The sequence below is a fragment of the Exophiala oligosperma genome, assembly GCF_000835515.1.
Source record: "Exophiala oligosperma strain CBS 72588 unplaced genomic scaffold supercont1.4, whole genome shotgun sequence".
Lineage (NCBI taxonomy): Eukaryota > Fungi > Ascomycota > Eurotiomycetes > Chaetothyriales > Herpotrichiellaceae > Exophiala > Exophiala oligosperma.
In genome coordinates this window covers 620,227-642,458 of record NW_015622821.1, presented here as the reverse complement: position 1 = coordinate 642,458, position 22,232 = coordinate 620,227, and the positions used below count along the sequence as shown (strand labels likewise).

The 22,232-nt window shown below is 51.7% G+C and overlaps 8 protein-coding genes across 9 annotated transcripts; 5 read left to right on the top strand and 3 right to left on the bottom strand.

The window, feature by feature from the left end:
• Positions 1-2,247: 2,247 nt before the first annotated feature.
• On the top strand, positions 2,248-4,051 carry PV06_04373 (uncharacterized protein; the record flags this gene model as incomplete). The annotated part of the gene is made up of 3 exons (XM_016405262.1): positions 2,248-3,015; positions 3,065-3,186; positions 3,238-4,051. The coding sequence occupies 3 exons, from the start codon at positions 2,248-2,250 to the stop codon at positions 4,049-4,051; spliced, it is 1,704 nt and encodes a 567-aa protein (XP_016263468.1).
• Positions 4,052-4,260: 209 nt separating this feature from the next.
• On the top strand, positions 4,261-6,445 carry PV06_04372 (uncharacterized protein). The gene is made up of 2 exons (XM_016405261.1): positions 4,261-4,390; positions 4,466-6,445. The coding sequence occupies exons 1-2, from the start codon at positions 4,311-4,313 to the stop codon at positions 5,808-5,810; spliced, it is 1,425 nt and encodes a 474-aa protein (XP_016263467.1). The 5' UTR covers positions 4,261-4,310; the 3' UTR covers positions 5,811-6,445.
• A 100-nt stretch (positions 6,446-6,545) lies between these two features.
• PV06_04371 (uncharacterized protein) lies at positions 6,546-8,060 on the bottom strand (the record flags this gene model as incomplete). The annotated part of the gene is made up of 1 exon (XM_016405260.1): positions 6,546-8,060. Exon 1 carries the CDS (start codon positions 8,004-8,006, stop codon positions 6,546-6,548), a length of 1,461 nt encoding a protein of 486 aa, XP_016263466.1. The 5' UTR covers positions 8,007-8,060.
• A 269-nt stretch (positions 8,061-8,329) lies between these two features.
• On the top strand, positions 8,330-10,916 carry PV06_04370 (uncharacterized protein). The gene is made up of 3 exons (XM_016405259.1): positions 8,330-9,006; positions 9,058-9,179; positions 9,227-10,916. The coding sequence occupies exons 1-3, from the start codon at positions 8,715-8,717 to the stop codon at positions 10,580-10,582; spliced, it is 1,770 nt and encodes a 589-aa protein (XP_016263465.1). The 5' UTR covers positions 8,330-8,714; the 3' UTR covers positions 10,583-10,916.
• Positions 10,917-11,163: 247 nt separating this feature from the next.
• PV06_04369 (uncharacterized protein) lies at positions 11,164-13,097 on the top strand. Its single transcript, XM_016405258.1, has 4 exons — positions 11,164-11,341; positions 11,445-11,620; positions 11,745-12,897; positions 13,030-13,097. Exons 1-3 carry the CDS (start codon positions 11,236-11,238, stop codon positions 12,750-12,752), a joined length of 1,290 nt encoding a protein of 429 aa, XP_016263464.1. The 5' UTR covers positions 11,164-11,235; the 3' UTR covers positions 12,753-12,897; positions 13,030-13,097.
• Positions 12,907-14,890, bottom strand: PV06_04368 (uncharacterized protein). Its single transcript, XM_016405257.1, has 2 exons — positions 13,621-14,890; positions 12,907-13,567 (listed from the first exon to the last, which is right to left on the bottom strand). Exons 1-2 carry the CDS (start codon positions 14,712-14,714, stop codon positions 13,354-13,356), a joined length of 1,308 nt encoding a protein of 435 aa, XP_016263463.1. The 5' UTR covers positions 14,715-14,890; the 3' UTR covers positions 12,907-13,353.
• A 177-nt stretch (positions 14,891-15,067) lies between these two features.
• Positions 15,068-16,074, top strand: PV06_04367 (uncharacterized protein). The gene is made up of 2 exons (XM_016405256.1): positions 15,068-15,280; positions 15,338-16,074. The coding sequence occupies exons 1-2, from the start codon at positions 15,115-15,117 to the stop codon at positions 15,745-15,747; spliced, it is 576 nt and encodes a 191-aa protein (XP_016263462.1). The 5' UTR covers positions 15,068-15,114; the 3' UTR covers positions 15,748-16,074.
• Positions 16,012-21,345, bottom strand: PV06_04366. Of its 2 annotated transcripts, XM_016405254.1 has the most exons (3): positions 20,081-21,345; positions 19,618-19,744; positions 16,012-19,341 (listed from the first exon to the last, which is right to left on the bottom strand). In XM_016405254.1, the coding sequence occupies exon 3, from the start codon at positions 19,310-19,312 to the stop codon at positions 16,373-16,375; it is 2,940 nt and encodes a 979-aa protein (XP_016263460.1). In that variant the 5' UTR covers positions 19,313-19,341; positions 19,618-19,744; positions 20,081-21,345; the 3' UTR covers positions 16,012-16,372. The 2 variants fall into 2 exon arrangements, with proteins under 2 accessions (XP_016263460.1, XP_016263461.1); XM_016405255.1 differs by having other exon boundaries at positions 19,618-20,081.
• Between the last annotated feature and the right edge of the window lie 887 nt (positions 21,346-22,232).

Here is a 22,232-nt window from a genome sequence, read left to right as displayed (position 1 = left end):
ACCCTGGGATGCAGTGAAGACACTGTGATATGGTGGGCGTCAATTCGAGAAAACGTATTCACTGCAGCTTCTTCCCAGGGGCTGTGAAAACTCAACGTTGATGATATCGCCTCTTCGTCCGTCTTCCATCCATCAATTCTCTCTTTAACAGCCTTCATCTTTCAGCGGTCGATTGTCACAGTTTTGCATTTGCCATCATGCATGGCTTTACACTCATTTCCATTCTCTTTCTTGTTTTGATTCCGTCGACTGTGCTGGCAGTCGCCCTGGATGTCGATGACCGAAGTGAGTTGAGGTCTGGCTGGAGTGAAGACCATGACTTTGTTAACAACAGCTAGGTTCCATCCTCACCGCAGCTGCAACCATCGCCTCTGGTTTGCAAGAGCTCTACAACGGTAATCGTAGTGGCGGCACCCTTGGAAAATGGCCTTTCCCGCCATACTACTGGTAACCCACCTACTCACTCCCTACTTCGACATGTTCTCTAACTAAAAACGCGTAGGTGGGAGTCCGGCGGTGCTTGGAGTGGCATGATGGAGTATTGGCATTACACCGGGGACAATTCATACAACAATGTCATGACCGAAGCTCTCGTTTCTCAACTGGGTCCAGCGAACGACTTCAACATGCCCTCCGAAGTCTTGGATGAGGGAAATGACGACCAAGCCTTTTGGGTGTTTGCTGCAATATCCGCCGAAGAGTATTCCTTCCCTCAGCCACCTGCGCCCGCTCCTTCCTGGCTCAAGATCGTCGAGAACTCATGGCAAGACTACGTTGCTCGGTGGAATACTACAAAGTGTAACGGCGGTCTCAAATGGCAGTTTCACCCACAAAATGCAGGTTACTACTACAAGAATTCTGTGTCCAATGGCGCCTTCTTTCAACTCTCTGCCCGGTTGGCAAGACTCACAGGCAATCAGACCTACATACACTGGGCGAACAAGATATGGGACTGGACGGTCGGTGTTGGCCTCATTGACAACATCTACAATGTGTTTGACGGCACTGATGAAACAATCAATTGTACCGGTATTGACCATCATCAGTGGACGTACAATGTCGGCTTGTTCTTGTACGGCGCCGCAGTGCTGCAGAATCTCACCAACGGCTCGTCTCCTTGGATTGAGAGAACTGTGGGTCTGCTCGAAGCCACGAACACCTTTGTGTCCCCCTTCGAGAATGCAACCAATATTGTTTTCGAGGCAGAATGTGAGCTCGGCATGACCTGCAATACCGACCAACTCTCTATGAAGGCTTACCTTCTTCGATGGCTGAGCGCGACATCCATTATGGCACCCCTCACCGCAGGACGTGTCGGCGAGATCATCAGGGCTTCTGCACAGGGCGCCGCAAGAGCATGCGTGCATAAGAACAACGGTCTTACGTGCGGATCAAAATGGTATATCAACGGTTGGGACGGAACCAGTGGCCTTGGACAGCAGCTATCCGCCATGGAAGCAATGTATGCACTTCTGGTCAACCATACAAATGCGCCAATGACCTTGTGGGGCGTTCACATCCGGCATGCTTCTCCCTCCCCCTTTATTGCTGTTACTGCCACGGAAGGGCTTCCTGTCACGAGCAAAACAGCACGTCCGCTGTTCGACCATAATGGCGGGAGTATGACAAAGGTCCGGCGCGAGATACAGAGCGTTGTAGCAACGAGTGACGTTGTGGTATGAACTTGAGCATTGTGGTTGACCAAGCCCAGCTCTCATACTATGCCTGTAAGTACTGGCACATGGTTGTTCCAGCTTGCTTGAGCAGCAAGTAGAAGGCGACTTAACTAATGTCGCTAAACACACAATGAATCATTCCTTGTGATCAGTAATGCTGCCGTGAATCTGTGATATCCTATTTCTTATGCCAACTGAAAATGCTGATGGCGCGATTTCTTATCTCCGTTGTAGACTCGGCATGATATCAGCAACGGGTTCCTCGTCGACTTTGGCTGAAGAAGACTGACAATTTCTTGATGGAATCTAGCTACATACATCTTCACTCTACATTGAGGCTATAAAGTTTGTGCAGCAGCTTTCACAGCAGGTTATGGCTCGATGTTCAGCAGCCAACTACGCCACTTTCGAGAAAGAGGTGGCGTTGGACTTTAGGTGAGATATCGCCGAGATCCGAATGAGAATTCCAGCTAACAAACTGCGTAGGTATTATTGTACTAACGAGTATTAATAAGTACATCAGAGGTGCATGGCTCCCCGTATCCGTCATGATAACAATATTGCCAGCAGCATGGTTCGTAGAACGCCTTGCGAGGCTGGTCCCTCCTTTCATGATATTCAGGTCGACAAGTCCCTTCAAAGGCTACATAAAAGGATTGCGACCGAGGCTTCCCCTGGATTCGAACAGAAATTCCAATTTGTGGAAGGACTGAAGAGCAAAGCCGAGAGAAGAAGGACTAGAGCCTTCCTTACAAAACAACACTACCGGCGGAAGAGGTATGAGGAGCTCGAATCTGCAACTCATTCCGAGGATACTTCGAACATTGCCGCTGGTGCAGGCGTGTCGACTTCGAAAAGCTCCAATGCGCCGGCAAGTGGTGCTCAAATTCCCAAGGACGAGGAGCGCGAGATTGTCGAGACGCATATCATGTTGCGTTCTCATCGGGTGAGGACTTCTTTCATTGACTACCTGGGCCGTGGGAGGGGTGACCCGTTTAATTCTTATCCGATACTGGCTACGCGGGATGTGCATGAATTGGTCGACCACTACTACTTTGTCATACCATCGCTCGTCCATCGCCATTGGCATAGAGCCGTGCGCAAACCACGCTCGTGTTGGGACCTCTTCAACCTCTATCGAAAGCATGAAATACCATTTCTATGCATGCTGCATCACGCCGCGCTCCACCTGGCGACACTAAAGGGCCAAAAAGAGTCTCTTCAAACGATGGAATTCAAGCAGCGCTCTTTGGAGGCTGTGAATAGAAGTCTTCGGCTCCTCCAAGGTCCTTGTGATGAATGGACCATAATGGGCATCGGTCTTCTCGCCAATGCAGAAGTACGTTTTTCGAAACGACATCTTTTCCAATCATACTGACGTTAGCAAGCGTGTCTGGGGAGACCGTCAGGTAGCAAGACTACATTGGGGAGCACTTAAGCGACTCTTGCTTGAGCGTGGAGGCTTCCCCGGTTTACAACACAATCCACCGATGCACACCAAGATCGTCTGGTAAGGATCCTCTACGCATTCCCACAGAAAAAGACCGCTGACGGGGCAAAGGAGTTTCATAGCGCACTCTTGGCCGACAATGGATGGAAATCCAGCTTACCTCGATGAAACCTCAGATTCGGTCGGCATCTCGATGGGAAATCGGACCCAACTCTCCGGATCTGCATACGACCGGAGCTGCGATGAATTTGTTGAGTTTTTGAGTAGACGAAAGGCCCAAACACTGAAGGCCTTGCCCTCGACTGCTGATCAACATAAGGCTCTAAAAGACCATCCATTCCGGACGAGTTCATTTCGAGCCGGGTCCGAGTTGTCCACCGCTCTGGAGAATTTTGAGACAGGCTACAATGACTTTGAAAAACGACGAGCTGTTGACAACTGCCGAATGGCATCGTTGATCCTTCTGAACCTAATCATGGCAGAATTGGGAGATTTCTCGTCTCAGACAGAAAAGTATCTGGCCACTCTACAGCAGATCCTCGAGGACGATGATGACGATAGCGACTTGAGTGCGGAACATCTGCTTTGGACGTTACTTTCGATGCCTACCGATCAAGGCCACTATGATCGAGTATGGAAAACGTCCCGACTCATTGGCGTTGTCAAGCGAACGAGCTCTGCGATGTGGTCAACCATTGAGAACATCTTACGCAATTCAATGCGACTGCCCGCAAATGCCAATGACCTTGGTATTGTCCTCCAACAATGGAGCCACGAACGCTTCTTGCTGGAAGCCAAGTCTCCTGTTGATATTCATACGGATCCAGCCAGATGGCCTACTAAAACAAGTCTAGAAGCCGGTGTCAACCAAACGCTGTGCTCGACCCATTGTAACATATGTCCGTTGAAGCCTGCCACATATTGATGCGATTTAGAATGCGACTAGATCTGCAGCACAACTGATCTACAAGAAGAGAAGTGATTCAACGGAGAATGAGATTCAGAAGCTGAGGTCATACTGCGATACCCAAAAACTTCACCGTAATCATACGGCAACGCATAAAGACTGCGCCTGTTGAGAATGTTCCGGGCTTACCACTGGGCCTTTGACAACAAACACGATATGTTGTGTGACCTCTCTCAAGATCATGTTGTTCCTAAACACCATGGTATAGCATTTCGTGATGTTGCTCGACTCAAGTCATCGCAAAGCACATCGCCGGTGGAGAGTACCGACGAGAATCTGTCGAACAACAATTGCCATGTAAGTGGACGCTCGCCCGCGACCCACCATGACTTGCGACTTTCCGGGCTAATGAGACACCGAAAACTGCACAAGACAACTCCTTCTCCTTCTCACTGTGTCGCTGGTCGTTTGCGGTCTGCTAGAAGCGAGCGACGCAGGCGCTTCGTTTCTCAGCATGAGCGGCCAGAAAGTGCTTGACGTCCACACGGACCCTGATCCTGGGGCGCAAGACTCGCCGGGACATGTACAAAGCAAGCCCAATCTACACAAGTACACATATACCACGTTACCGGGCTACTTTCTGCAGGATGACCCAGCGACGAAGCCAGGGAGTTTTGAGTTCATGAAGACGAACTTCGGGCTTGTACAGCGTTCGTACGACTCGGACGAGAACTTGCCAAACAAAGGTCGAGATATGACCGCCTGGCAGCGGTTCGAAAACCACATCACGACACTCAATCGAGCAGAGGAGCGCAAGAGGCATGGATCCGAAGAAGGTAGCCACACACGATACAAGTTGCTTTTCCTAGGTCGACACGGAAACGGGTATCACAATATCGCAGAACGATATTACGGGAGTGAAGCGTGGGACTGTCACTATTCGGCGCTGGATGGAGATCCCGAGCATGTGATGGTCTGGTCCGATGCGCACTTGAGCAAGGAAGGACGCCGACAAGCTGCAGAGGTCAACGACTTTTGGAAGGCGCAGATCAAGGGCCAGAAGATGAGTCTGCCACAGACGTATTTCGTGAGCCCACTGGACAGGGCCATGGAGACTGCACAGATCACGTTCAAGGGTCTCTTGGACAAGTTCGACCCGACTGTGATGGAGCGGCTACGTGAAGGAACAGGCATACATACGTGCGACAGGCGCAGTGATGTGTCGTATATTCGCGACCATTATCCCGACTTCATCACGACGCAAGACCCCTTGCTCACGGAGTCGGATGAGTTCTGGGACCCAGATCTGAGAGAGCCCGACGATGCGGTGACGACGAGGCTCGGCAAGTTGTTTGACCAATTAATGCAAAGCGAGAAATTCAAAAATTCAGAAAGAATCAGTTTCACGAGTCATTCGGGCGCCATTGGCGCGACTTTGAGAGTTCTCGGGCACAGATCCTTTTCGCTGGGTACAGGTGCGGTCATCCCCGTCTTCGTCAAGGTTGAGACGAGTAAGGAATTGGACAAGAGACACGGTGTTGGAGGTCAAGGGGAAGGGGGAAACCATGCAAAGGTCGTCGATGGGCAGGACGCCAGTCTCGCTGACACAATGGCCGTGGATAAATCCAAATGGGGCAAGATACCGTCCTGTCCGGCCGACATGGATCTCAAGACTGTCGGACAGAAACGCTGGAAGATGGACTTGAAAGATTTTGTGACGGGCGTGGAGAACGGGACTGTGCAGCTTGAGGAGGTTGCGTTCCGAGGGGTACACTGATCAACTTTGTTGATATAGCATGACACGGATGAGGTGATCTTCATGCCGGTGCTGCCGCATCGACCATTTCCGAAGACTCTACTTGTTACTGCCTCCTTTTCCTTTTTGTTGTTGTCGACGCCACTCTCGAGAGTCTGCAGGGAGAATGGTTTGAAGAGATGGGGAAAACTGACGGCAATGCATGTGGAGGATTCGAGTCGAGAGCCAACGACCCCTTGCAGCCAGAAGCGTTCGATTGACCGGGCGTAGTCCGTCACTAGTGCCCATCCCCCAAGAGTGTATGAGTACCTGGGTCCCCTTCTCCCCGGATAAGGGCAACTTCTCGTATGACCACCTGCGGATCATCAAAATGGTGCGTGTTGCGTTACGTTCACCAACTTGAGCGAGAAACGACTCGGGACCTACACCTCTCGGATCTAGGCATTGTACTAGGTGTGGCCACAAAAAGTTTACAGACATGGTTTCTCAAGGATACTGAAGACTCCGATGGCTCAGGCTGTTTCAGATACATAGACAAGGGGCCAAGTTCCGACTTGTTGCCCAAAACGGAAGAGTTACCAAGGTACTTAGTCTGTAAAGTAAAGCGATACCTCGTATCTTCATTTGAACACAGAGATCACAATGATAGAATTTTGGGGAAATCATTAATTTCTAAATCTATGCCTACATGTGTTGATTATACAAAAGGTAATACAAGTGTTGGCACGAGACGCGAGTCGAGTTTAGTTTCCTCTGTCAGGTAGGTCTTCCTTCTATCGCCGCAGTGTTCAACCGTTTGGAGATGACGCCGAGCCAATGGAGGATCCGGGGGAACCAGAACATCTGCTCGTGTCTCCTCCACCACGGTCCACCGCGACTGCCCAGGAGCGAGCCGGCGTCCTCTTTCTCGTCCAACTCGAGGTCCTCGGCGCGCTCGTCCTCGATCTGTCGGAGCAGACGGTAGGTTTCCTCGTTGAGCTCGACGCCGCCGCCCTCCATTTCGGACAGGAGGGAGTCGATCTCCCGGAGCGACGACCGCGTCGACCACACGAGGTACATGAGCGAGTTGTAGAACTGGGTGCTGGCTCCCAGGACGTAGCTTGTGTGTCCGAACGAGCGGATGCTTGGGAGCAAGTTGTGCGGGAGGTGCGACGAAGGGAAGTGGCGGATGTACAGGCGGAGCGCGAGGAGGAGGGCGGCAGGGTACACATGGTGCAAGATGCTCTGGGAGACGAGGTTTTGGGTTTCATCGTCCGACAGAGATTGGTCATGGCTACGCCGCTGAAGGGTCTCTGCGCTGGAGACGGAGGGGCCAGCGGCCGCCTCTTGTGCCGCATTGAATTCTCGCTCGGCGGCTTCCAGAGCTCGAGGAGCGTCGTCGGACTCGGCTCTCGAAAAGGTGAACCTCAAGGGGCCGACGTAACGTTGGCGTTTGACGGCTTTGGGACGTAGATACGCGGCGAGCGAGAAGATTTGGGATTCGCAGACACGCCACATGGCGATATCGCCCCGTTCACTGGGCGAGGTGGCTGCTGCCTGTAGCGCGGAGGAGATCTCGGTCATGCATTTGCGGACCGCAGCCTTGATGGGTTCGTTGAAACCCTCGAAACGACGACTGTCGGCGATTTGTTGGAACGACTGTTCGTCAAGTGGCACGACGTCTGAATCTCCGGGCTGTTGTCGGGTCGTTCGACCGACTTTAGACTCCGATAAATCCAGACCTTCGTCCTGATCATGGCCGTGCTGCTGGTCTGGGTCGCGAGCGGCGGCTAGTCTGGCATCGCGGGCAGCATTGTAGCCCCGAACAGAAGTGGCAAATATGTCGAGAATGCTTTCGATGTCCGTGTCCAATGCATCGTCCTGAGGCGTTTGGTCCTTGACACCGACAGGCCCGGATCGAGACTCGTCAGGTGTGAAACGCAGGATGGTCTCAAACGCGCGACGTTCACTTGCTGTGATGGTGGAGTTTACACTTGAACCAAGAAACTCTGGTAGTTTGTTGGTCGAAGACTTTGACGCCTGGCGGCCTCTCTGCTGGAGGTAAGACTCTTCTCCAGGAGGAGGTGACAGAGGAATTCTGGATTCTTGTTTGCCATCGACAAACACCTTTGGAAATTCGGACAACAGTCGTCGCTGTGACGGTCGGTGTAGTCGGAGTGGTCGACAGAGGATGGTTCTTGTTTGATAGAGGAACGGGAGCCCAGTCCGGTCGGCCATTGCTGACTAGGGTTGTCTTGATAGTACCAAATGAAGACGGCTCGTTGATGAAAGATCTTGTCAACAGGAACCAGAAGACGCGAGTCTGACAAAAAAGTACTACTGTAACAATGTTAAATCTCACTGTCAGACAACTGCTAAAGAAGCCGCGGTCAGACTTCATCAGTCTATCAAAGTCTTGGCGTCAGGGATTGTGAAGGGACTGATGGGACTCGAAGTCACGCGTCGTGTGGGGGAAATTGCAGCCTATCATCACCGGGGCCTACAGTGTCTTTTCGCTGCCATCCCACCCATATCCTCCTCCTCTAACCGCGCCCCACTACGTGTCTGCGATCATTGATAAAAGACCATATCAGTCTCCCCAGCCTTCGTCCGTGAGAGTCCTACACAGATCGCTCCACGTATCTGTTGCTCCACCTGAATAGACCTCAACCACGGCCTCACACTTTGCAGTCGCAACAACAAACACATCCGCCAAACCGGCTCCCATCCCACGCATATCTGCCCAAACACACGTGGAAGAGCCTACACCGTCCCTGGGCCTGCGCGCAAGGAGTACGCATGACTCGTGGCACCCCTCCAGCATTCCTCGCCTCAGCGTAGTCTGACCTTCTCTGAAAAGACCGACCTTCTCCTCCGACCTTCGAATCTTACACGACTCGCCTTCGATCTCGACTTAGCCTCTTGACAACCGACGCCGAGTCTGACATGAGCACGGCCTTTCCTCGACAAGCTGCAAACACTGAAGGACTGTGGAATGATCATGATCAACCTCCGAATATGAATAGGGGTCATTCGAACAGTCTGTCATCGGCACAAATGCCTGGGTCCACGATCCAAGGACAGAATCGAGCGCGCAACGGTTTTGGCGCAAATGGTGAAAAGGCTGTTCCCGTGCCTGGATATGGAAATGGGGTAGACAGAAAGAGCAGCATCGGAGGATCCGGAGGCGCATCATTATTCGACATGGCAAGGAGCCCTCCAAATGCCTCAAACAAGAGTAAGTCCGCTCACAAGTCTGGGGAAAACTGGCCCTCTAAGCATTCCAAAGACACCAAGCATGTCCCATGCAAGTTCTTCCGGCAGGGTGCCTGTCAAGCAGGCAACGCATGCCCATTCTCACACTCCCTCGACCCAATGAGCCACCAAGCGCCATGCAAATACTTTATGAAGGTAGGTTTCTCTTTTCTGTTGGTGTTACTCGGCTAAGATAAGTACAGGGGAACTGCAAATTCGGCGCCAAATGTGCTCTGGCCCACTACCTTCCCGACGGACGACGTGTCAACCGAGCAGATCTTGACGTCGGCTTAGCAATGGCTAATCGCAACTATACTTACTCGAACCGAGAACAACAATCCTTCCCATCTCAGGATGCAGCAGAGTCGATGCTGAACCAGCAACCTTACAATGCAGATTACTTCCCCAATCAAGGATTCCCACTCATGGACAGCGATGAGCCCGATGCATTCCAGGACCGATACAATCAATACCAGACTGCTTCTGCCCTCGATTCGGGTTTGAACTCCCCTCCAACCTCACAGTTCGGCTCACCTCCGAACGACTACCAATTCCCGAAGTCGCCGGTCGACAACCTCCGAACCGCACTCAATGCTCCCCTCCCACACTCTTTCGATGCCAATGGCATTTCTCATATCGCACAATATGGACCTCTAGGGCAGTCTGTACCCGACAAGTTTGGTTTACGGTCCCCCGCATCATCTTCCCTTTCCCGACAACTTGGAAGTCCTCCTGAATCCATAGTCAATGTAAGAAACGCCAATCTTGGTTCGAATCTTCGCAATGCATCACCGCTTGGAGTGTCTCCGCAGAACACGGAAGACTCGATCAGCCAGAGGATAATGCACTCACAACGACCGATCAAGATGAGAGGTTTGTCGGCCAGTGTCCCTCGCTCAAACTTGTATCACGAGTGGGAAGAAAACCTTGGGAGTGAAACCGACTTGTTGCCCAATAGCCTGCACGACGAAGTTCTTACACCGCAAGAAAAGATGAGGCGAATGTCACGACCTGAGCAAGATCTCGGCACGAAGGATCACGCACGCGGTCTTGCGATACCAAGTGGCACCTCTTCCACCTCGGTAGGGTCACCGCCGACGGGGAGTCCATCGAGGTTCAGTGCTTTATGGGCAGAGCAACGTGAAAAGAAGGCCGCAGAAAACACTATCCCAAGTATTGGCCATGTCGGTTCACCTCTCCGTGGCTCTTGGATGCCACAAGAATCCTCGCGACCGAATGCGCAAGCCTCTGGAATATCGCAAGCCATGGCAAGGATGCAACTGGACCGTACAGAGTCTGGCGAATCGAATGGTGGCAGGGGAAGTGGGCTAAGACATTCTTCTGCACCCATCGGCCGTTTGGACCGTGGCATAGCTAGTCCTGGCTTGAGCTCCAAGAAGATTGACGAAGAAGTTGAAGGTGTTTTCTTCCCCATGGATGGAGACGACAGGGGTTCGGGTTGGATTGGCCAGTCACCCAGATTGGCACCGGTGCAGGAGAGGCCTGATGGAGGATATCCTTCGGGCAAAGGCGACAACATGTGGGCCTTCCGGTCATGAATGAACTGTATTCTGATGGTCACACGAAACACAGGGACTGACGACTCACGAACGGCGTCTAAAATTGTACAGCTTTCCATCATCATCATCATCGCCCCCCCCCCGCCGTTCAGGATACGCATTGCTCAACGACTAAAGAGAATAAAAATGCATACATATTAGCCTGGCACTGGAGTTTGCTTTCAGCATTAACAGGACGGGATGGTTGGGAAGAAATCAACTTACGGACGAAGGTTTTAAGCTCTAATACTCGGTTGCCATGCGGGCGGGAAATTGTCCTATGCCATAGATATACAGCACCTGAGACATTTCCTCTAGTAGTATCCAGTCTCGATATTCTATTTTATTAAACGCGCAAAGGAAAACCATGAATCGGAGGTATTTGAGACTGACCCTGATGTAAGGCTACTGTCGAGGGTCATACTCCGTAAGGCTGCCTCTCATCAGGCTCACGAGGCTGAAAGGCCCCATCACCGATTGGCTCGTTAGACTTGCCTAGATAATAACCCTCGACCCCGTACCTCAGAACGCGGAATTTGGAGTCCAGTATTGGAACTTTTTGAAAGTGCTCTCGGTACGTCGTTCAGGTTGATGAGCCAACTTTGTTGCACTTCTTTTGGTTGTATGAAGTTGAGTCGCGCAATTTCCAAGGCATGTTGAGAAGCAGTCGTAGCTGGCTGCTATGCTCAAGATGCCTTGGACCTTCTCTACGCACGGTAGTTAGACCTACCTTTGGGGAGATTCGGTTTCAAAGTTCTTGTACGTATTCGAGATGCATGCAAAAAGTTGCACCGCCATGTTCTCGAGCAAAGAAAAGAGTTTGTCCTTGGCTGACTTTGTCCCTTGTCGTGTCAAACTACAGTCAACACCGAGTCCCAAGTCTCGCCCGTTCTACTCCAACGAGCCCGCAGTATTGCAGCTGAACATGCGCAGCTCTCGGCGGCAAACATTGAGAATTACGATGTGTCAGTTGCGAAAAGGATTGGCGAACTGAGTTCGGTCTGTGAAGCGTTGAAAGACTGGGAAGATGCGCAGAATGTATGTCGTCGTCACACTTTTTTGTGTTGTCGTCTGGACGCACACACACACACACACACACTCGGTGGTGTCGTTGTCGTGTGCACAACCAACCCAAAACGGTTCACTGATGGTTGGTCACTAGAGTCTTTCCGAATTGGACGCCCTCCTCCACGACCCTTCGTCCGACGCCGAGCTGAAGTCCCTGGCCCAGTCGGACATCGAGTCCACGCTTTCCACCCTCCCCGGCTTGACGTCGAGGTTGAAGACGTCCCTGATCCCCGCGCACCCTTTCGCCGACATGTCGTGCATGATCGAGATCCACCCGGGCGCGGGCGGCAGCGAGGCGTCCCTCTTCGCCCAGACGCTCCTGGACATGTACAAGGGGTTCTGCGCGCGGAAGCGGTGGCGGACGACGCTGGCGAGCTACACGCCCGACGACTCGGTGCCCGAGAGCGCGCTGACGGACGCGCTGCTCGAGGTCGACGCCCCGGGCAGCTACGACGTGCTGCGGTCCGAGGCGGGGGTGCACCGGGTCCAGCGGGTGCCGAGCACGGAGAAGAAGGGGCGCACGCACACGAGCGCCGTGAGCGTGCTCGTCCTGCCCAACCTGCCCGAGACGGGCGGCGAGGACCTCGACTACGAGGACCCGGAGAGCGACTACTACATCGCGCCCCAGGACGTGCGGAGCGAGACGATGCGGGCCCGCGGCGCCGGCGGCCAGCACGTCAACAAGACCGACAGCGCCGTGCGCCTGACGCACGCCCCCAGCGGCATCGTCGTCTCCATGCAGGACAGCCGCAGCCAGCACAAGAACCGCGAAAAGGCCTGGCAGCTCCTGCGGAGCAAGCTGGCCCAGATCCGCCGCGAGCGGCGCGAGGCCGAGGTCATCCGCCTGCGCCGGAGCGTCATGGGCGGCGTCGCCAGGACGGGCCGCGAGGACAAGGTCCGCACCTACAACTACTCGCAGAACCGCGTCACCGACCACCGCAGCGGCCGGGAGAGCGGCAACCTCGACGGCGTGCTCGAGGGCGGCCGCGACCTCGAGGACATCATGGACAGCGTCAGGGAGTGGATGAGCGAGGAGGAGGTCAAGGGTCTCTTGGTCGAGGAGGAGTTGAAGAATAAGCAGGCCGAAACTCCCCAGAAATGATAAGTCGACGTTCTCCCTCCGAAAACGAGAGAGTTTGGCGATAGATACCCCCAGTTGCACATACCTACCTTTTGAGGTAATTTGTACCTTGTATCAACAACTTTGAGAAACCACTAAAGAGGTCGATCGTATAAGTCCTAATCAGGTAAAATTCCTTTTGTTCATGGCATCTTCATTTTCTGGCTTTGGGGGGGACAGCATGAATTGACAAGTCCAACATATCATGGTGCCAACCCCTTTCCATGCTTTTGTTTCTAGCTCTAACTCATTTCCGTAGCTCATGAAGCAGTTTCACGGGTATCAATCATGCTGTACATTCCGCGCCCGAGTTCCGGCCTCGTTTCCCCCCTCGACACAATTACAGCTTGACCCATCATCATCCTCTCGGCTGGATAAGAGATCTCCGTCTCACGACGTAATTGTTTGCTCAACTCTTCGCCCCAGTTTTCTGCGTTGTGGGAGTTGGGCCCCGGCATCTATTGACTGAATGAGCTTAAGCTCCTCTGATTTGGTCTTGCTGAAATCAATAGTAATTGCGTTCGAGGTCCGGCTGTTCTTTTCCTCTCTATCCGGTTCCTCATTCACCATTCTCACCTACACTTCACTTGGCAACGGCGGCGCTGAGCACTTGCGTACGGAAGAAAGCGCCCTTGGTCTTTTCGATCACCTGTTGATACACGCTCTGCGGAGGATGGTTCATCACCACGGTGCCAGCTTGATAATCAATCTTTGCGTCCACTCTTGTGTCCCGAATCAGGTTGACAATCCATTTCTCGCCTTCACCTTGAGACAGACCCAACCGGGTCGAGAGATCCCTGAAAAGTCATTAGTACATTGTCGTCTTCAGTGCGAGGCGTAGGAGACTTACTTAATATCAATTCTCTGATGAATCTTGCAGTAACTTTCTGAAATGAGGTGTCTAGCCGAATCCATGAATGCATCTGTAGATGACCCCAAGAAGAAATCTCCTCGCAGAATACCCTCGGCCTCAGAGAGCTTCTTCTGTGCGCCTTCAAAGTCAAAATCGACATAGAGCGCCTTGACGAACTCTGTCACGGGATCTTGGTATTCGTAGATTTCTTGCTTGACAACTCGGACCAGATCCTTCAGTTGTTTCTGGTAGTTGTGAGAGTTATTGAGCCGACCACGGTTCGTAATGACGGCTGCAGCCAAATACCGCAGGATCCAGGGGCAGACGGTCTGAATGGAGCTGATGTATGGAGGAGAGAAGAACATTTCGGTGAGCTTTTCGCGGGCAGGTTCGTAGTTGAAAAATGGGAAGAGCGCATAATGGACAAGCGATTCTCGAGCCGTTAATTGCGCCCGTGGGTTGTTGAAAAGTCTGGTCTCGATATGCTCCTTGACCTTTTCGACTTCTTCAAGTGCGCTTTCCCATTCTTCGCCCAGGATTTCACACACCAGCTTACCCCACGTGGCCTTGACAACTTTGTCGTTGTCGGTGGAGAGCACTCGGAATCGGTAGAGCAAATCAGCCGCCTCGGGGTAGAGACCACATTCGTAACGGAACCGGCCAAAGTCGTAGAGGTTGTCTACCATCTGTTGAGTTACACCATGCTGTTCTTCGAGGAATTTCAAGTTGGCGACTTTGTCGCTACGTAGTTGAGACGTGACAGCCTCGTCGTTGAGAAGGTTTGTGAGGTGGGAGGATTCTTCTTCGAACTTTGCAAGATTGTTCAGAACTTCCTCTCTCTTCTTCGCGTACTCTGTAGGCACATTCTCCGACTTGTGGATTTCTTTGTACAGGCTGCCGACATAATCAATCATATTCGTGTTCTTGAGGAGGTTGAAGATGGCAAGTTTGAGGTCATCGTATCTTTGCTGTGAGATGTCTTCAGAGCTGGTTTGATGTTCGAGTAGAGGGAAGATGAGATGGCGATCCATATGTTGGAGGAGCTTCGAAAGGAAGGCATATTCGCCCGTGGGATCTTCAATGGCAGTCATCTTGTCGATTTCAAGTGTTGAAGACCTCGATCTTTTTTCCGGCTTAGAGGCCCTGGCAGCACTCAGTGAGGTGTGAGAGAACGGACGACTAGTCTGCCTTATCGGTGGCAGTATTTCGAGGTCAATGGGCGAGATCTACCCCCAGTGTCGTGGTTCTGGAATAGTGTTCAGGACAGCCCTTCTCTCACATTGAAATCCGTGATCACCTTTGAATTTCTGTGTGTCGCTGTTTCCAACGGTGGGGATATGAAAGCTAGTCCCGATGTGGTTAACCTTCCTATACGAAGCCAGCGGGTTTTTCGGCGGCCTTGGCGTCTGGTCTCTGCGACAGACTTCATGAGCGCCGGGTTAACATGCATCCTCAGGATCATATATTCCTCCTCAACAGCTACATCTGAAGATGAAGGCGCCCTCGAGCCTCCTCCTTCGTGCCCTATGGCTGCGACCAGGGCGTCCCCTCTGCCAAATCCGCTCTAAATCTCACTGGATGCCGCGTGAGAAATACGCCAAAATCACCAGCCTGGACAAGCTACATCGACGCCAGAAAGCAGCAGTCCGGAAAGAACGTATGCTTTTCACGCTCTTGAGTAACCCGAAAACAGCTTTATTGACACGTATCACAGGTGAATTCAGCGCACTACGCGCCCAGCGTATGACTTCTGAACAAGCAACGAGTCATACTCCAACGCCGACACCGTCATCCACCACAGCCTCCTCGCCAATCCTCTCAAAATTGGCAGTCATCTCGAACCTCCCATTCAAGATCTCGCGAACGCCTTCCTCGAACCTTCCTGTATACGAAAGCACAAAGTCTGGAGGCTCAAAGCACATCACAACGATACGAAAGATTACCGGCGATCTAGAACAGTTGGCAGGCCAAGTACGGAAGGCACTTGGTATGGACCAGTACATTACAGATATTCGGGGTCGGCGGAAAGAGACCGTCACTATAAACCGGACAACTAAGCAAATCGTTGTCCGTGGATGGAGGGCGCCCGAGATAAAGAAGTGGGCTGAGTTGAATGGGTTTTGAGCCGCCCTTGAACTGGCACAGTTTAATGAAAGATGCAATGCAACTTGGTGAACTTTTTGTAAACAGTATCATCTTGTGGGATCAAAGCCTAGCAAGCGGCCTTGCTGAAGTTCACAATGGTTTACCGACAAGGCCACTACCCTGAGCTCAGCTTCTTGTTGCTATATTTGTACAATATCGTACTAGACGAGCACGGATGGCTCAGTAGAAATCTACTTGTATAAACACTTCGACATCGACATCTATACACGTCGACAGAAGACAGCTGTAAATACGTGTCATCATACACCCTGAACTACCTGAAACTGGCCCAATCCTAAAATTGAGATGTGTGGTTTGAATCTCTCTCGCTTGGTCAAAAGGATTGATTCTTCTTAATGAATTATAGCAATTTTGGCTTGATACACAACTTGAGGGTCTAACCCTAATACACAATTGTACACTTGAGAAGACTGGTGTAGACAGTATGTATCCAATGACGGTAAGGATGGTTCGTGCCTCGTATCCAGGTCCAGGTTCCTTGTTGGATGACGCTGCACAGTATGACCAGTGAATGTACACATCAGATCTCGAGGCTTCAGCCACGCAAACATCAAAGTCTCTGAGTAACAGGGCTGAAAGACTTTTAGTCCTCCAGAGCGGCGTAGACACACAATTGTCGTAGAATACCAGGATCGATGTCTTTTTGTATCATGGCACCCAGAAGACTTTCTCTCTTCGGCATTACTCCCAGTGGAACCACGGTTGCTCCATCGGCATCGACGGTACGCGCTTTCTGAACCAGTGTCTTGAGTACCGCCATGGCACGATTCGAAATAGCTCCATAACCGTTGGGATCCGTTTCCTGTTGATGCCTGCTGTTCTGTTGTGGCTGTCTCGGGGCAGTCTGAGTTGTCCTATCAGCACTTAGCAACCCTACCAGTCGCAACAGGTTGCCAGCAAACGCGTCTTCGGATTCCAACCATGCACGAGCTAGGGATTGTTCATAGCCTGGTACAAGATTTGCGAGTATTTCGGCTGCAAGCATCCCTTGAAGAAGGAATGGCTTCCTGGCTTCTATGATTGTTCTGGTGTGGTTCGAGTTTGCCGGTACCGGTGATATAGCCAGGCCAAAGCTTCTGGTCAATAGTTCATGCGGCGGTGTTGAATGCGCATCTGCAGCAAAAATTGATTTGTAGTACATTCGGTTTGGTTCATCGCGAGCCAGTAGCTTGGCTAAGCTGTCAACGGCAGAAGGTAGGTATTTATGCGAAGATGGTGTGTACATGGTGAAGGATATCTTACCCGAGCTTGTTATTGGCCCAGGAGTCGGCGCAAAGGCGAGTAGGAAATGCAGGATACATAATGCTTCCTCTTTTCCTGGAAGCTGCAGTGAGGTCGACAAATTGCTGAGGAAAATGACCACATCCTTCATGAAGTCCAGAGCATTTTGGTGATGCCGTAGAAACATTTCAGTGGTGCCGAGATACCGGATGACTTGACTGATCAATTTTAGAACTTCTGGCTGGCCTAGAACAATAAAATTGGCCTCGTAGAACGAAAAGTTGCGAATAAGAGTGGTTATACAGATCAATCGGTCGGCTGCTCGCTCCAGATCATAAGCCACAGTGCCGAAATCAGGAATGTCCGGCAACGATTCGTTTTCCGACTTGACAGAACGAATAAGCTCTTCATATGATGGAAGAAGCATGTCATCTGACACTTCTGCCGCATGCTCGCTGAGGAAATTGACCTCTTCCTGAGCACAATCAATCAAAGCGTCCATTAAGTCGTCACAATCAACCAGTGAGAGCTGCAACGCAGGCTCGATTGAAAGGGTCGTGAGAACATCCAGCGCCAGTCTGGTTTCTGCGTGCATTCCAGATTTGATTGACATTGTTATCGCGTGAATGTCGATGAGACCCATCTCTCTTATCGTGGGTACTATTGGCTTCACGTCTGCGATATGTTGCCCAATCATCGCCATCTCTTCTACATTGATAGGGCCATGATATCGACTCATGGGAAGTGTATCAGGCTTGAAAGGGTCCTCGATTGGCTTCGACAAAGGTTTGCTGTAATCCACTTCTGGTTCTGCCGGTTTGCCGGCGCCAGTTGAAGGTCGTTTCTGCGGTGTCTGGCCATGCGACTGAGCTTGAAGAGCACTCATTTGCTGAGGATCAAGCTGTCTGGACATGTTCTGTTGGTGTTGCGGAGTCATTGAAGGATCTGGCTGTCCATGAGGCGGTTGCATGAGTCCATTGGCAACGGCTTGTTGCGCCTGGTGTTGTCCTTGGCCGTTGATCGAGGCACTGGTGGATCTCTGATGTCGTGCATCTTGATTGATATTCATCTCCCGCGGCGGTGACATCTGACTCTGGCTCTGGTTCTGGCTCTGATTTTGCATTGCGGCTTGCGCAGCCATCCTTTGTTTCTGTTGGTTCATCTGCCAGGCAGCCTCATAAGGTGCGAGGTTGTTATGCCAATATCCCTGGAGCTCCTGGGCGGCTTGCATCAGCTGCGGCGGCTGGAATCCAAATTGTTGAGCCACCCCACCCCATTGATTCATCTTAGAGATTCTCTGGGAGCCCCCGTTCTTAACGACAGCCGCGTAAAGACGTAGCAGTTGTATTGGCCGGCCACAGATAACTGGATTGATATCAACTGATCGGCCACGAGAAGCCATAAATGCTTGCAAGCCCCTGAGAAACTCCTCAGGGTTGTTCGGCTTGGGGGGTTGGAACGTTCCATGTCCTTGGGGCATCTGTGGATTGGGCATAGGCTGTCCTGAATTGGGCGGCATGCCATTCATACCACGAGCTTGCGATTGTGCTTGCATCTGACGCGCTTGTGCCTGAAGTTGCATCTGATAGTTCCTTTGTGCCGCAGAGACACTAGGATGTTGTTGTGGCATATTAGGCTGAGGATTCATTCCCATTTGTGGCAATACATTGTTCATGTTGTGTCCAAATTGAGGCTGACCGAAGCCTTGCTGGAACCCGCCATTGGGTATGAAGTTCTGCGGATTGTCGTGGGGAGTGCCAACACGATTGGCATGGTCTGAAGGGCCCGGGGAGGCATGGGGCGGGCCGTGCTGTGGTGAGAACGGGTTCGGCGACGCCGTCGACACGCGTTGATTGCCAGGAGGCTGATTGAATTGGTTCAACTGTTGAATAGTAGGTGATGGCGTAGCATTGGCAGAGGTTTGGAGATGTTGAAAGGGCACCGGGGTGTTGGTAATTGAATGAGCGCCGTTGGCTTGGGGATTATAACCGGGAAAGGGACCTTGTCCAGGTGTTTGCGCACGTGAAACAGGCAAACCTCCTTGAGCCTGGCGTGGAGATGCTCCTAAACTATCGTCTCTTGTTCTTTTAGATGGTATAACAGGATTCGTCTGATATACTGGATTGTGGAACGTCGCAGGTGATGTAGTGCGCCCTGCACCATTGAGGAAGGCAGGATTCTGAAATTGCGCGGGATTTATAGTCTGAGGAGGTTGCATAAAAGACATGCCACCATCCATCGTGCCTCCAAAACCAACATGGTTATTTGGAGTCGAGGAGGAGTCGGGAAGCCAAGGGTTCATGGCTTGAAGGAGGTTTGGGCATCCATGGGCTGCAGCAACAAGATTGTCAGTCTCAAGTCAAACACGTCCAAAAAGGTACTGTCGCAGGTCGCGTGAGTGACAGGGTCAGGGTATCATGGAAGGCTAGTGGAGTCTTGATGAACAGAGGCCTGGATGGTGGATGGTTGAAGAAATATCAGGATGCGCTCGATGGTGAGGAAGACGCGTCAGGGAGGGTGTAAGGTCAACACGACGCAGGCAAACATGTGATACAGGGCAAGTGAGGTGTATATTAAGATACATGGGGTTCGGATAAGGCTACTTACCTGACTGGCAATGTTGTGAAGCGGAATCGTCAGAGCGTAGAGGTATGCGAACCGAATCGGAGCGTCGAGATTAGGGAACGATTTTTCGGTCTGAGGCTGGGGTGCCGAAAAGGGTTTAGCTCGAGAACTGGATGGCAGAAGGAAAGGTTAGCGATGGAGTCAGCCAGGCCAAAGGACTGGCATCGAGGATCAAGGCAGTCCCACACGCGTCTATTGGGCCGTGCAACACGATCTGAATCAATGTTGTCGATGGGAAACAGACGCTAGTGATGGATCTGTGGACGGACGAGTGCGGTAGGAGAGGAAAGGGTCGGTGATGTGGTGGGCAAAAGCCATGTGCAGCCTGCGTTTCCGGCTGCTATGAACCGGCGGGAAGGTGATAACGAGACAAATCCACTTTCAAAAGATGTGCCAGGGGGTTGGCTAACAGGAGGGGCAAAAAAAGGTTCGATAGGAGGCTTACCGCGAGTGTGATCAGATGGTGATTTGATGCTTGTTTGATACGTTGGTGCGTATGGTGGTAGTGGCCGGGTACGCAAGTGGCAGAAGAGAAGCACAGAGAGAGTGAGAAGCGGGGGAGGCTTGAGCAAAGGGCACAAATGCTGGCTGACACAGCACGAGAGCGATGAACCAGTACCAAAGGCAAGACGATCGGGAACTGGGCCAGATCAAAAATGTGAGCGAGGGATTGTGAAAAAGAGGAGCCTAAACGGCCTGCAAGAGAGACAGAAAGAACAGAGACACAGGACACAGGATGGGCGGGTGGTGATGATGCAGCTACCGCTTGTCGGGTGACACTTTGGGGCGTGGATCAACTCCCTAAAAATGGCCACCCTGGCGCTTTCTGCTTTTTTGATTGTTAGCACTCAATAATCAATCAATGGGATTGGAGCGCGTCCCACTTCGCTGCCGGGGAGTTGGTCGAGGAGATCCGAAGGTGTCTGACGGAGGTGATTGAAAGGCGTATCGGCGGAAAGACATCGAGAAATGGGATGTCAGACGAATCATTGTTTCCAGCCACTCACCAACTGCGTGTGCGTCCGATGCTATTCCCGCCTCTTCAAAATCCAGGGCCGTTCAACCACCAAAAGTCGGCTTGATCTGGGGTTTCTTTCTTGCGAGTTCCATCTGCTCTTCTCCTGGCCAGCATGGCTTGTTAAAGGACTCCATCCGATGCAGCTAGGAATTTTGCACATGTGTGTCCAAATTGTCGACACCACTTATGCAAAGCTGAAAGCGTGGTCGCACCAGCCATCCTTTTGGGTTTAGGCTCTTTTTCAAGTGCCTTGGAGTTGGGTCTGTGCCATCAAACCATGGCCATCCCGTTTGGAAGGACAACTGATGTCCGCGTGCCTGCCCATCAGTGGCATATGAATTCGCTCAGTGCTGAAGACTTGACTGCCTGTAACTAGCCATTGCTTGCCAGCTTGACTGGATGTTTGCAAATGCCGCGCTCATGGAACTTTGTACACTCTGGCATAATTGATCTTGGGGATAGATCTTGACGATCGTGCAATAGATCCATCAAGGATGACACAAAGTCCATTTGTTTTCGCCAGTCGCTCAGACGGTCTATTGGAAAGATCATATCGAAATACACAGGTGAGTCGACGACATTCGGAGTGCAGAGACAAATTGTGTTAGTAGTAGCGTCCAGTCTTCGAGGGTACGGGATGTGAATGGACTCGAGGCACAAGATCGCGAGGAGAGAAAGAACCTCATGAGAACAGGAGAAGGAAGAAAGGACGGATGGGGAAGAAGAGACAGAGATCTTTAAAGCAGGCACCGTATATTTTCCACAGCTTACATCCCCGTTCATCATCGTTGAGACTCACGCCTCATAGCAAGCAGGCATACTTTTCCGTGATTGGTAGATCCATCCTTAAATTTCTCAACTGGCACCGTGAATCCATTTAGGACACGAATCCTCGCTGTGTCACAGGAACAGCCGAGAGATACGGAGTAGGCTCAAACGAATCTGCCTTCCCATTACTCGAGATCCGATATGATTCGTTTCAACCCACTTTAGGCACATATGGGCACGCCTGCCTGGTATGCTATGGCGCTCCAGGCCAGGGTCTTTTCTCTCACTCTTGCTAGCAATTAAGGTTGAATACAACCCTTACTCCAGTATGCTTGGATCCTCCTTCTTGAGATGCCCTGATGAAGCCCGTATTCACTATTCAAGGACATTCGTTTCTATGGCCAACATTGCAAGTTTCCTACGAGTAGCTTTCGACCCCAGCAGAAAGGGTTTATTAGGACAACGTTTGAATATTGGTCGCGGGATCTCCCACGGCGCTTTCCCAAGCCGAGCGAATCCGGAACCCTGACATACGAGGCAGGTTTCATTCACGCAGCGGTTCTATTACACATTTGTCTAGATGAGATTGGAGCATTCCTTATGGTCACAACAAGATCTGAGATCCTGAATACGAAGCGTCTGATCTATAAGAATAAAGCAAAGCCAGCATGTCAGTTTGGGGCCCCCATGGATGCTTTTGCAGACAAAGCTATCTAGCGCCTAAGAGCCAGAGCAGGCTGCAGCTAGAGCCGCACCAAGAGCATTAGCAGCATGTGGCCTACTCAGAATGGAAGATAGGTCCAAAGATCCA